General features: G+C 44.6%; 1 protein-coding gene across 1 annotated transcript in view; it reads right to left on the minus strand.

Annotated features, from left to right (window-relative positions):
* Nucleotides 1-12,602, minus strand: part of LOC145359435 (protein FAM81A-like) — a 43,133-nt gene that overhangs the window by 14,885 nt on the left and 15,646 nt on the right. Inside the window, exon 3 of the mRNA XM_080213983.1 lies at nt 2,053-2,171. Coding sequence (XP_080070109.1) covers nt 2,053-2,171 — 119 coding nt within the window. The remainder of the gene's footprint in view (nt 1-2,052; nt 2,172-12,602) is intronic.

The raw sequence follows: 12,602 nt of genomic DNA on the forward strand, positions 1-12,602 counted from the left end.
GTCTTTGTAGCTGTGTTTCTGTGTAGGCGTTAGTACAGTATCATCAGCATAGAGGACATCGCCGATCAGGATACAATGTGTTTTTTCTTTCAGTTTGCGTAGAATGCACACATTGCTGTCTGACCCAGCGAGCAAGTAAATTCCTTCCATACCTGCAGGGAAGGCAGAGGTCACAGGAATGCAGAAGAAGATGCCAAACAGAGTGAGGATTAGAACGTAGTCCCTGTATCCATTCTTCATGAAGTCCATTCCTCACTCTGAAATGGTCAGATCTGGAGTCTTAAAACTGCACAGCACAGTGCACATCATCATGGAAGGTTCAAATGAGACTGAAGGAGCTTTGTTGGACATCCAATTCTCCCCAAGATCTTGCAGAGATGCTAATTAAAAATAATATCTTGAGGAAATAAAAGTATACTATATGTATTTATGACCAGCTTCTTATATTGCATGTTCTTGCCATGTGGGTTTCCTCCAGGTGCTCCGGTTTCCTCGTACAGTCCAAAGGTGTGTAGGTTAGGTGGAGTAGCCATGATGAATGCACAGGGATAGTGCGGGGGAGGCTGGGGGGTTGCCGGATAAGATGTGCTTTCTGAGAGTTGGTGCAGGCTCAATGGGCCAAATGGCCTCCTTCTGCACTGCAGGGATTCTATGGTTCTATGGTTCTCTCAGCTGTCCCAATAGTGGAATCTCGGAGTTGAAATCAGACACTTTTACTTGAGGGAGAGGCAAGGGCCCAAGAGGTCACACACAGTTCTCCAAATAACAGCCACAAGCTCTAACAGCATGTGTTCAAAGCCAGAAAGTAGTTACCTGCTTAAACCTTCGCTCCCATGGTGCGAAGACAATAATCTCTCCCTCAAAGTCAATGGAACAAAGGAGCTAGTCATCGACTTCAGAAAATGTAATGGAGAACATGCCCCTGTCTACATCAACAGGGATGAAGTGGAGATAATTGACAGCTTCAAGTTCTAGGTGCTCAGATCACCAGCAATCCGTTCTGGACCCTCAAAGGCTAATTGGTAGGCTAGTTAAGAAAGCCTACCAATGCCTCTACTTTCTCAGAAGGTTAAGGAAATTTGACATGTCCAATTTTTACAGATGCACCACAGAAAACATCCTTTCCAGATGTATCGCAGCTTGGTATGGTTCCTGCTCTGTCCAAGACCGCAAGAAATCACAAAGGGTCGTGAATGAAGCCCAGTCCACTACACAAACCAGCCTCCCATCCACTGACTCCATCTATACTTCCTGCTGCCTCGGGAAAGCAGCCAGCATAATCACGGATATGTTTTTTCTCCTGTTAGGAAAAAGATGCAAAAGTCTGAGATCATGTACCAAGAACATAGTACGACTCAAGAACAGCTTCTTTCCTGCTGTCTTCACATTTTTGAAAGATCCTATCATATATTAAGCAGATGTTTCTTTTCATCCCAGCTATAACTGTAACACTACATTCTGCACCCTATTCTTCACTGTTTACAGTGTGAACAGTATGTTTTGTCTGTATAGTGCACAAGATATAACACTTTTCACTGTATCCAAGTACATGTGACAATAATAAATCAAGTTAAAAATGTTGAGTCAGTGCAGTGAGTAATCGCCTGCTCACCACAGACAACAGGGTCAGCCAGCGAGTGATGCTGACTCAGATCAGTGTAGAGTCCGGGACTGGGTTAACCATCTGCCCTCTCAACTGGAGCTGGGGGCGGGGGGGGATCCAATAGGGGATTAAAAAATGAGAGACAAGTTCTCAAAATTAACCTGGTTCTTTGCATATTTCCTATACTCTCAATATTTTGGGCAGTAAATGGGCAGTGAAAACAGGAAGGGAAGATTTGTAAAGTAAAAATAATTTCTGGTGAAAAGGATCCGAGTTCTGAGGCTCAGTTATAAATATTTGTGATATTTGATTGAATTGTAGGGAATGTAAGACATTTGTCTTCACAATAGGCAGCAGCACTTGTTGATCCATTACACAATACATCAGTGCATAGTTTGCTGAAAGCAGTCAGATAGAGGCAGTCAGGGAACCTGTTTGTCTACTCTTACCTCGCCACCCTGCCCCGAAGCTCCCCAATGCCATTCAGATGACGGAGTTCAAGGTTTTTCACCACAGCATTGGTTTCATGGCTTGTAGTATCTCGTATCCGAATTTGTTCCTGCAGCACCTGAGGTAGATGGAAGGTAATTATTTTGGTTTGGTGATGAAGAAGAACAAGAGAATTTACACTAATGTGCACATGGAGTATATCCTGGATTATACTGCCTTAAACATCAATGCTTTGTGATTAATCCATGCCCAGGTTCCAGTGTCAATTTAATACCGTGGATTGCACTCTCACCTCTTGAGTCAGAACAGTGCGATCAAACCAGGATTGAAGAGTATTACTTGGATAACTGTTTACCTACTTCAGTTCACAGTATTGCAGGATTGTTACATTGTTGGACGTACTCATTTCAGCTGAGGTGTGAAAGCAAATTGCCTCATCTGTTTGCATAGGTGAAGTTCAGTAAGAAGTCTCACAACACCAGGTTAAAGTCCAGGAGGTTTATTTGGGATCACGAGCTTTCGGAGCACTGCTCCTTCATCAGGTGAGTGGAGTGGATGAAGGAGCAGCACTCTGAAAGCTCGTGATTCCAAATAAACCTGTTGGACTTTAACCTGGTGTTATGAGACTTCTTACTGTGCCCACCTTAGTCCAATGCCAGTATCTCCACATCATAGGTGAAGTTAGGATAGCAAGGCATGAGATTGGGCAACACAATGGCACTGCGGTTAGCACTACTGCCTCACAGCACCAGGGACCCAGGCTCGATTATGGCCTTGGGTGACTGTGGAGCTTGCATATTCTCCCCATGTCTGCGTGGGGTTCCTTTGGTTGCTCTGGTTTCTTCTCACAATTCAAAAATGTACAGGTTAGGTGAGCTGGCTATGCTAGTGTTCCAAGATGTGTAGGTTAGATAGCTTAGCCATGGTAACTGTGTGGGGTTACGGGGATAGGGTGGGGGAAAGGGCCTGGGTTAGGTATTCTGTCAGAGAGAGCCATTGCAGACTCCATGGGCCCAATGGCTTCCTTCTGCATTGCAGTGTTTCTATGATTCTATGACTGGCCTTCAGAGTTGGAGGGAAATACGAGAGGCAAAACCACTACCTCGTTACCCTTCACCTGATGTTCCATGGATAAATAATTCATACTTGATGTAGAACAGGATTCCAATTTGCTATCACCCATTTCACACGAAACACCAGGAATAATTTCATAGAATCCCTCCCTTGGAGGAGCCCATTTGGCCCATCAAGTCTGTACCCACCCAACTTTTTAGCATACCCTGGCCCCATCTCTGTAACCCCACATATGTACCCCACTAATCCCACTAGCCTACACATTTGGGGCACTAAGGGGCAATTTGCCATGGCTAATCCACTTATCCTGCACATCTTTGGATTATGGGAGGAAACCGGAGCACCTGGAGGAAATCCACGCAGGCACAGGGAGAACATGCAAACTCCACACAGTCATTGAACTCAGGTCCCTGGCGCTGTAGGCAGTAGTACTACTCATTCCCAACTTTTGGTGAGGGGGACAGAGTTCTCCAGTCAGCCTGACCAACATTCATCTTCTGGCAACATTGCAACCTTCTTGCAAAACCTCATCTTGTGCAATTTGCGTGTCAGGTCTGCCTATAGAATAGTGACTTCACTTAAAAAGAATCAGGTGATGTGAAACATAGTGTCACGTTCAGTGGGCATGAAAGGGAATGATAAAAATCAAAGTATGTTCTTTCCATCAATGGTTCATTTTGTTCCATTTTGAGGTACTCTAGACTGGAGTTCCCACGTGTGAGAGAGAGCAAAGCTGGTCAGCAGGTCAGAAGCAGAGGGATAGAAATTGCCCACATATCTCTGTAACTGTAATGCACATCATGCACTTTGTTGGGTTACGCGGGACTTGGTGCAGGCAATGACTCTCACTGAAAACAGGAGGTGATTTTACTGTAATATCACAATGGACTGATGAAGGACATTCTATGGCAGCCTAAAGAATTTCCTAGGCTCTATTTCAGAAAACAGGTATTACTGGTTTCTGTGTTGAAAGCATTTCAAGATTTTTTAATGTTTCTTAGCCTGTATTTTAAGTGAATCTGGAGTTTTTTTTATGACTGATTTTGGCCTCTTGATAAGTTAGAAATAGTTTCTGCCACATAGTTTGACAGTGCAGTTTTTAGTTGTTTGCACTGGGCTGACAAGTGGCAAGTAACATTCACAGCACACAAGTGCCAGGCAATGACCATCTTTGATAAGAGAGAATTGAACCATCTCTCCTTGATATACGATAGCATCACCATCACTAAATCCCACACTATCAATACAATATCCAGGGACTTACCATTGGCCAGAAATTTAATTAAACCAGCCATATAAATATTGTGACTACAGGAACAGGGCAGAAGCTGGGAAATCTGTCGCGAGTAACTCACATCCTGACTCCCCAAAGCCTGTCCACCATCTACAAGGCACATTGCAGGAGTGTGGTGGAATATTTTCTCCTTGTGTGGGAGTGTGCAGATCTATCAATTCAAGAAGCTTGACACCATCCAGGACAAAGCAGCCCATTTGATTGGCACCCCATCCACTATGTTAAATATACACGCCTTCTGCCATTGATGCATAGTAGCAGCAGTGTGTACCATCTAAAAGATGCACTGCAGCAATTCACCAAGGCTCCTTCGACAGCACCTTCCAAACCCACAACCTCTACCACCAAGAGAAACAGCAGATGCATGGGAGAAAGCTCCCAGGTTCCTCTCCAAGTCACACACCATCCTGACTTGGAACTATATCACTAACCTTTCACTGTCGCTAGGTCAAAATCCAGGAACTCCCGTCCTAACAATACCTTAGGTCTTCCTACAACAACATGGGCCACAGCAGTTCCAAGTGGTGATTGACTACCATATATTCAATGAGAAATGGGTGACAAATACTGACCTTGCCACTAATCCCCAGCATCCCATAACAAAGACAGTTTTAAAAAGTATCTATTTTTAACCATGAGGATTTCCATGGTAATCCTTTTCAAGTTTATTTATTTATTTATCAGTGTCACAAGTCGGCTTACATTAATTAACACTGCAATGAAGTTACTGTGAAAATCCCCCAGTCACCACACTCTGGATCTCATTGAGACGTATAAGATGATGAATGGGATGGATAGGAAAGAGGTGGAGAGGCTCTTCCCGCTCAGGAAGGACAGTAGGATTAGAGGCACAGCCTCAAGATAAAGGGGGGGGCAGTTTAGAACGGAGTTGAGGAGGAACTTCTTCACTCAAAAGGTGGTGAATCTCTGGAATTCTCTGCCCGTTGAAGTGGTGGAGGCTACCTCGCTAAATATATTTAAGACGCGGGTAGATAGGTTTTTGATAGGCAAGGGAATTAAGGGTTATGGGGAGAAGGCGGGAAAGTGGAACTGATCCACTTCAGATCAGCCACGATCTTATTGAATGGCGGGGCAGGCTCGAGGGGCTAGATGGCCTACTCCTGCTCCTATTTCTTATGTTCTTATGTTCTTATGTGCCTGTTCGGGTACACTGAGGGAGAATTTAGCACGGCCAATGCACCCTAACCAGCACACCTTTCAGACTGTGGGAGGAAACCGGAGCACCAGAAGGAAACCCATGCAGACACGGGGAGAACGTGCAGATAGTGACCCAAGCTGGGAATTGAACTGGGGTCCCTGGCGCTGTGAGGCAGCAGTGCTAACCACTGTGCTGCCCTTTTGTTTTGAAAGAAAGAAAAAGAGGAATAAAAAAAATGTGGTTTCACTGGAGGAGAATGTTGCACAATCATCATCTTCTAATTCCCCACATAGACAAGCTAACTCCGTTTGAAAGGAAGTATGATACACCAGGGAAACAGGGATAAGAATTGTGTCACATGCTGGAATCTGACCTCGAGCTAAACACCACCATTTACACAGCATTGAGTGTCTTTGAAGGTTACTTCTGCTTTAAACCTTTATGCCCAAGGCTCTTTCCAAGCTGTATTTCCATTAACTGCAAGGGTTTTCAATCTTTAAGTGTGACCATCAGCACTCCTCTCTTCCCAAGCAGCTGCCCTGATTGGTTTAACCACCACCTCTCCACTTATTCATCCCACAAAGAAATCTTGGCTCCTTGGAGACTGCATGGCCCTGGGTATCAATAGTTCCATGGGAGTGAGTTCCATCTACTAAGACACAAACAACAGGAATACACGTTGTTTATTGTTGCTGGAGAAGTCACAGAAGTGTAGTAAACACCATGCTCTGTCACATCTACCTGCAATGACCATGAGAAACCAGTCGCATAGGCTTCAGATCAACAGGGAGCTGCTGGCAGACTGTGTTACCTGCTCCAACAATACCTGCAGCTAACCTGCACCAGTGGCTCAGCACCGCGAGTGGCAATCGTGGTCAACAGACATCCCCCCCCACCATCCGGCGCACCGTGCTTCGCTCTTCTGGGAAAGGTGGATGCAACGGCCAACATGCCAACACGTGAATTAGGAACAGTAGGCCATTCAGCCCCTCGAGTCTGCTCTGATATCCAGTAAGATCATGGCTGATCTGACTATGGCCTTAAACAGAACAATCTTCCTTTCAATCATCTCAGGCAGCAGTAACACACTCCACCTCACCAGCCCTCAAACAGGACTACAAATGCTTTTCTGCTGACTGGCCTCCTCACTGATAGTGCAGCACTGCATTTTGCCTTTTTTTATACTTTTAGAAAGAGCTACTTTGAATACATTTATAGCCTTTTTAAAGGCTGAAAATCAGATTATTCCTTATGTGCTACCGGTTAGTTTTCAAGTATTTTTAAAAGCTTGCTTATGAGTTGTGCACATCGCTCACAAACTGGGCCAGCATTCACTGTCTGTCCAGAATTGCTCGTGAAAAGCTGGTGTTGAGGCATTTTCTTGAACCACTGCACTGCCTGATTAGATTGTCAGCCAATGGTTTCTATTCTGATCAGGAAAAATAATTACAATAACAAGGGCGGGGAGGGTTTAAAATTAAATGTTAACCAATATTAATCTCATTCTTCAAAAATTTTTGAAAGGAGAAAAGATTATGAATCATAGGTTTAACTTGAAAAATTCACGTGCTTATGAGAATTACATTTTGATTATTGAATAATGGGGTATGTAATAGCTAACAGAAAAAGACTGTGACACTGTGTCTTAGTACAATAAGCATATTGTTGAGAGACCTTGGCTCAGATCCTGCTCAGAAGCAAAGAACAAAGTCAGAACTCTCTCCAATGTTATAGTGACAGGTGCACTGAGTGGGAACAGTATTACAGTTCTGAAAATCCACAGTCCAAACTTGCATCAACATATGACATCAATCTGCCAAGCTGGATTTGAAAAACCATGCGCACAGGCAGTGGAAGCCAAGTGATGTGTCACACCAAAACATTTTCTACGGGTGCAGTTGAGGCAATCTCTGACAACAGTACGCAGAAACTTTGTTTTCAGTTTTCAATTCAGGCTTTGGGTGACTGTCTGTGTGGAGTTTACATGTTCTCCCAGAGCTGTCCTCTGGGTGCTCCAGTTTCCTCCCACAGCCCAAGGATGTGCAGGTTAGTTGTTTAGTTAAATTGCCCCTTAATATCCAAGGACGCGCAGGCTAGGTGGATTGACCATACTAAATTGCCCCTTAGTGTCCAAAGATGAGCAGGCTGGGTGGATTGGCCATGCTACATTGCCCCTTAGTGTCCAAAGATGTGTAGGTTAGGTGATTGGCCATGACAAATGTGCGGGCTTACAGAGATAGGGTGGAGAGAAAGGTCTGGGTGAGATTCTCTTTCTGAAAGTTGGTGTAGACTTGATGGGCTGAATGGCTTCTTTCTGCACTGAAAGAAATTCTATGAATTTACGGTCATCATATGATTCATTTCCAACTCTTCCCATTCTTTCCTTGACATTTCTATCTCCATTTCTGGGGATATGCTGCCAAGCCAATATCTATTGTAAGCCCACAGACTCCCACATTGTCTCTTGGCCTGTGCTGTGCTGATGTGTAAAGAAATGATGTGGAGATGCCGGTGTTGGACTGGGGTGAGCACAGTAATAAGTCTCACAACACCAGGTTAAAGTCCAACAGGTTTATTTGGTAACAAAGCCACAGTGCTTCACTACCAAATAAATCTGTTGGACTTTAACCTGATGTTGTGAGACTTGTTACTGTGTAAAGAAATAGCATAAAAGGCCAGGTGCTTCTGAACACAGAGGCAGGCAAAATCGAAAAGGAAGTTATCCAGGGTCGCTCTTGCACATTTTTCTATCAATAGGAAGAGATTGCCATGCGTGGAGGTCTGGCATCTGTCAGAATATTGTGTGATTTGTTAAACTATAAAGGCAAAGAGAGAAAAGAAGAACAAAATGATAAACTTATAACAATAAAATAAGGAGCCTAATTAATCTGCACTTACTCCAAATTTATTTTTGGACCAATATATAATCTTGATAGCAACTTATAATTCATTCTTGGGATGTAGGTATTGTTGGCAAGGCCAGCAGTTACAGCCCATCTCCAGCACCCCTGGGCTTTCTATCTTTCGTTGGGTTTGTTCAACGAACTAGGTGGTCACAACTCCTCAAAAGCCAGTTAAAGAGTCAACCATGTTGGCAAGTCGTATAAAGGCCAGACAAAGGACATTAATGAACATGTTGGGTTTTATGACAATCCAATAGTTTCATACTCACTTTACCAACAACAGCTTTTTAAAATGTAAAATAACTTTTCAAAATGGAATTTAAATTCTTTAACAAGTGCGATTTGAAAGGAAATTCTCCGGATTATCAATCTAGGTCCCTGGACAGAACCACTCACTACTTTATCATGTCTGTTCATTTTTGAACCTTGCACAAATCTGATGTCTGGAAACTGTCTGGGTCCATTCAACCTGTGAATAGTGATGGATATCGACACACATCGGCACACAGTGCTGAATGTATTTCCTTAAAATTACTCAATGCTGAACTGGAGCAACTGTAGCAATATTGTCAGAACAGGAAGTAGCTCACCTCCTGAATCCTTAACACCTCTACACCATCTGCGAGGCTAAATAAAGTCAGGAGTGGGACGAAATATTTACCACTCGCCTGAATGGGTTCAGTCACAGAAGCGTGACATCATCCAAGATGGAGCAGTTTAATTAATCAGTGCTCTTGTCACTGGGGTCAGGATCCACTCTCTCCACTGGTGCACTGTATAACCTACATGATGTACCAAAGTACTTTGCTCAGATTGTTTGACAGCACATCCATCCTCTGTGGACTTCTGCCAACATCGGAACAACGTACCTGCCAAGCTCCACTCCAAATTGCACAGAATTTAGTTCAGGCCCCAGAGATTTGCCCTCTGACTGGACAGCTTGATCCCTGTGTCTTCTTCATTCAGAAAGGCCCACCTGAACTGAGACCCCAGGCCAGGAAGAACGCACCCTCAGCCAGTCACAGGGCAGCAGCTCTCCTTTATAGTCAATGGCAGCAGCTGATGATGCACCCAGCCACAACCCAGGATCAACAGGGGACCCAAGATCAAAGGCGAGGGGGAGCAGGATGGGGGTTGGAAGGGCCAGGGTGGAAGGGGGTTGGAGGCAGGGATGAGGGGGGTGACTTTCAGTGGGTCATAAGAACATAACAGCACCAGCCAAACCCACAACCACTCCCATTTAGAAGGATAAGAGTAGCAGATGCCTGGAGGTTCCCCTCCAAGTCACTCGCCATCCTGATTTGGAAATATCGCTGCTCCTTCACCGTCACTGGGTCAAAATCCTGAATTTCCTCCCTAACAGCACTGTGGGTGTGCCTACACCTCAGGGACTGCAGCGTTTCAAGAAGGCAGCTCACCACCTCCTTCAGAAGGGCAACTAGGGATGGGCAATAAATGCTGACCTAGCCAGCAATGCCCACATCCTATAAATGAATGAAACACAAAGAAAAATCCTCAGGACCAGATGATTCTTCATCCCAGAGCACTGAAACAGTGGATGCATTGGGTGGATATCTTCCAAATTCACTAGATTCTGGAAAGATTCCTTGTGGCCTGGAAAGTAGCCAACCCAACTCTATTTCAGAAAGAGTGGAGAGAGAAAACAGGGGGAACTACGGACGTGTTAGTCCGACATCAGTAAAAAGGAAAATGCTAGAATCTATGAAAAGAATGTGATAACTGGGCATTAGGGAAATAATAGTAGAATTGGCCAGAATCAATATAGGTTTCTGAAAGGGAATTCATATTTGACAACCTTGTTGAAGTTTGTGGCAACACTACTTGCAGCTTTGATAAAGGAGAACCATCGGATGTAGTGCATTTGGATTTTTAGAAGACTTTTGATAAGATCCCACACGAGAGGTTATTAAATAAAATTAGAGTGTATGGGATGGGGGAAATGTATTAATGTGGTCTGAGACTTGGTTAATGGAAAGAAAGCAGAGAGCAGGAATAAACATACCAACCAGAATTTTACCAGCTCACCCGCCATGGAATTCAAACGGGCGAAGGGAAGCGAATGGGAATGTCTGTTGACCTTGCACTGGATTTTACGGTTTTAGGATGAATGAGGTCATAAAGTTCTATCCATCATTCTCAGGAAGGCAGGCTGTTACAAGCGGCAGGATCAGCACCAGGCTCCCTGCTGTTCACAATCTATACAAATGATGTAGCGATCATTTGTAATATTTCCAAATTTTCTGAAGATACCAGTTAGGTGGGAATGTAAGCTGTGAGGAGGTTGGAAGGAGGCTTCAAGAGAACTTGGACAGGCTAAGTGAATGAGCTAGAACATGGCAGATGGATAATGTGAATGAGAGTGAAGTTATTCACTTTGGTAGAAGAAACAGAAAGACAGAGGCCAGAATTTTATCACCGTTCATGCCAGCAGGATTTTTCAATCCCGGCTACCAAATTCTCCAACCTCGCTGCAGCTGGAGCGTGATGTGAACAGCCGATAAGATCGCAGCCAGAATATTTCTTGAATGGCGAGATCTTGGGGAGTGCAGTTGTTCAAATGGACCTGCATGTCATCAGTCACTAAAAGCTCGCATGCAGGGGCAGGAAGCAATTAGAAAGGCAAACGGTATGTTGACTTTCATCAGGAACGGATTTGAGTACAGGAGAAAATGTCTTTTTTCAGTTGCATAGAACTTTGGTGGGACCTCACCTGGAATATTGTACGTAGATTTGGTACCTAATCTAAGGAGTGATATACTTGTATTGGAGAAAGTCCAAAAGAGGTTCTCCAGATTAATCCCTTAGATGGCAGGATTGTTTAATGAGGAAAATGAGGTGACTGGGACAGTATTCCCCAGAGTTTTGTAGAATGAAGGGTGACCTCATTGAAATTTTAAAAAGTTCAGGGTGACAGGGGGGATGTAGGTAAGGTGTTTCCCTTGGCTGGTGAGTCTAGAACCAGGGGACATAATCTCAGGATAAAGGGCAGGCTATTTAATTCTGAGATGAGGAGGAATTTCATCACTCAGAGGGTGGTGAATCTTTAGAATTCTCTTTCCAAAAGGGCTGTGGAAGCTCAACCATGAACGTGTTCTAGACGGAAATTGATATATTTCTGGACATCAAGGGATATGGAGATAATGCGGGAGAGTATCATCGAGATAGATGATCAACCATGATCTAACTGATTGCCAGGGCAGTCTCAATAGGCCAAATGTCCTGCTCTTGTTCCTATGTTCTTTTGTCCTGTGCTCTAAGTCAGGAGGGTGGCACGGTAGTATGGTGGTTAGCACTACTGTCTCACAGTGCCAGGGACTTCCACCCTTGGGTGACTGTCTGCGTGGAGTTTGCATGTTCTCTCTGTGACTGTGTGAGTTTCCTCCAGTTTCCTTGCACATGTCAAAAATGCGTAGATTGGCCATGCTAATTTGCCCCGTAGTGTTGGGGGATTAATGGGATAAACACATGGGACTATGGGGATAGGGCCTGGATGGGATTCTTGCCAGTGCAGGCTCGATGGGCCAAATGGCCCCCTTGTGCACTGCAGGGAACCTATGAGGGCGAAGGAATACTCTCCATTTGCCCAGATGAGTGTGTCTCCCAACACGAGAAACTCAACATCATCCAGGACAAAGCCACACCCTTGATTGGTGCTCCTTCCATCGCATTAAACATTCCCTCCCTCCACCTCTGTGACATTGGGACAGCAGTGTTTACCCTCCGTCCATAGATCCATTAGTGCAACTCACCTATGCGTCTTCGACAGCACCTTCCAAACCTGCAACCTCCATCACCAAGAAAGGCAAGGCCAGCGCAGCAGGAAACACCACTATCTCCATGTTCCCTTCCAGGTTACACATCCTCCTGACCTGGAAATATATTGCCAACCTATCAATGTCACTGGGCCAGAATACCGGATCCTCCCTCCCTAACAGTTCTGTGGGTGTACGTTTACCACACTGACTGAAGCAGTTGAAGAAGGCAGATCAGCATTACCCACCCAAGAGGAATTAGGGATGGGATATTAATGAGGACCCTGCCAGTGATGTCCATTCCCCATGAATGAACAGACAGAGAGAGTGCTGAAGTGATTCAAGG

The sequence above is a fragment of the Carcharhinus amblyrhynchos genome, chromosome 28, assembly GCF_965287045.1.
Source record: "Carcharhinus amblyrhynchos chromosome 28, sCarAmb.v2.hapA, whole genome shotgun sequence".
In the NCBI taxonomy this organism is placed as follows: Eukaryota; Metazoa; Chordata; class Chondrichthyes; order Carcharhiniformes; family Carcharhinidae; genus Carcharhinus; species Carcharhinus amblyrhynchos.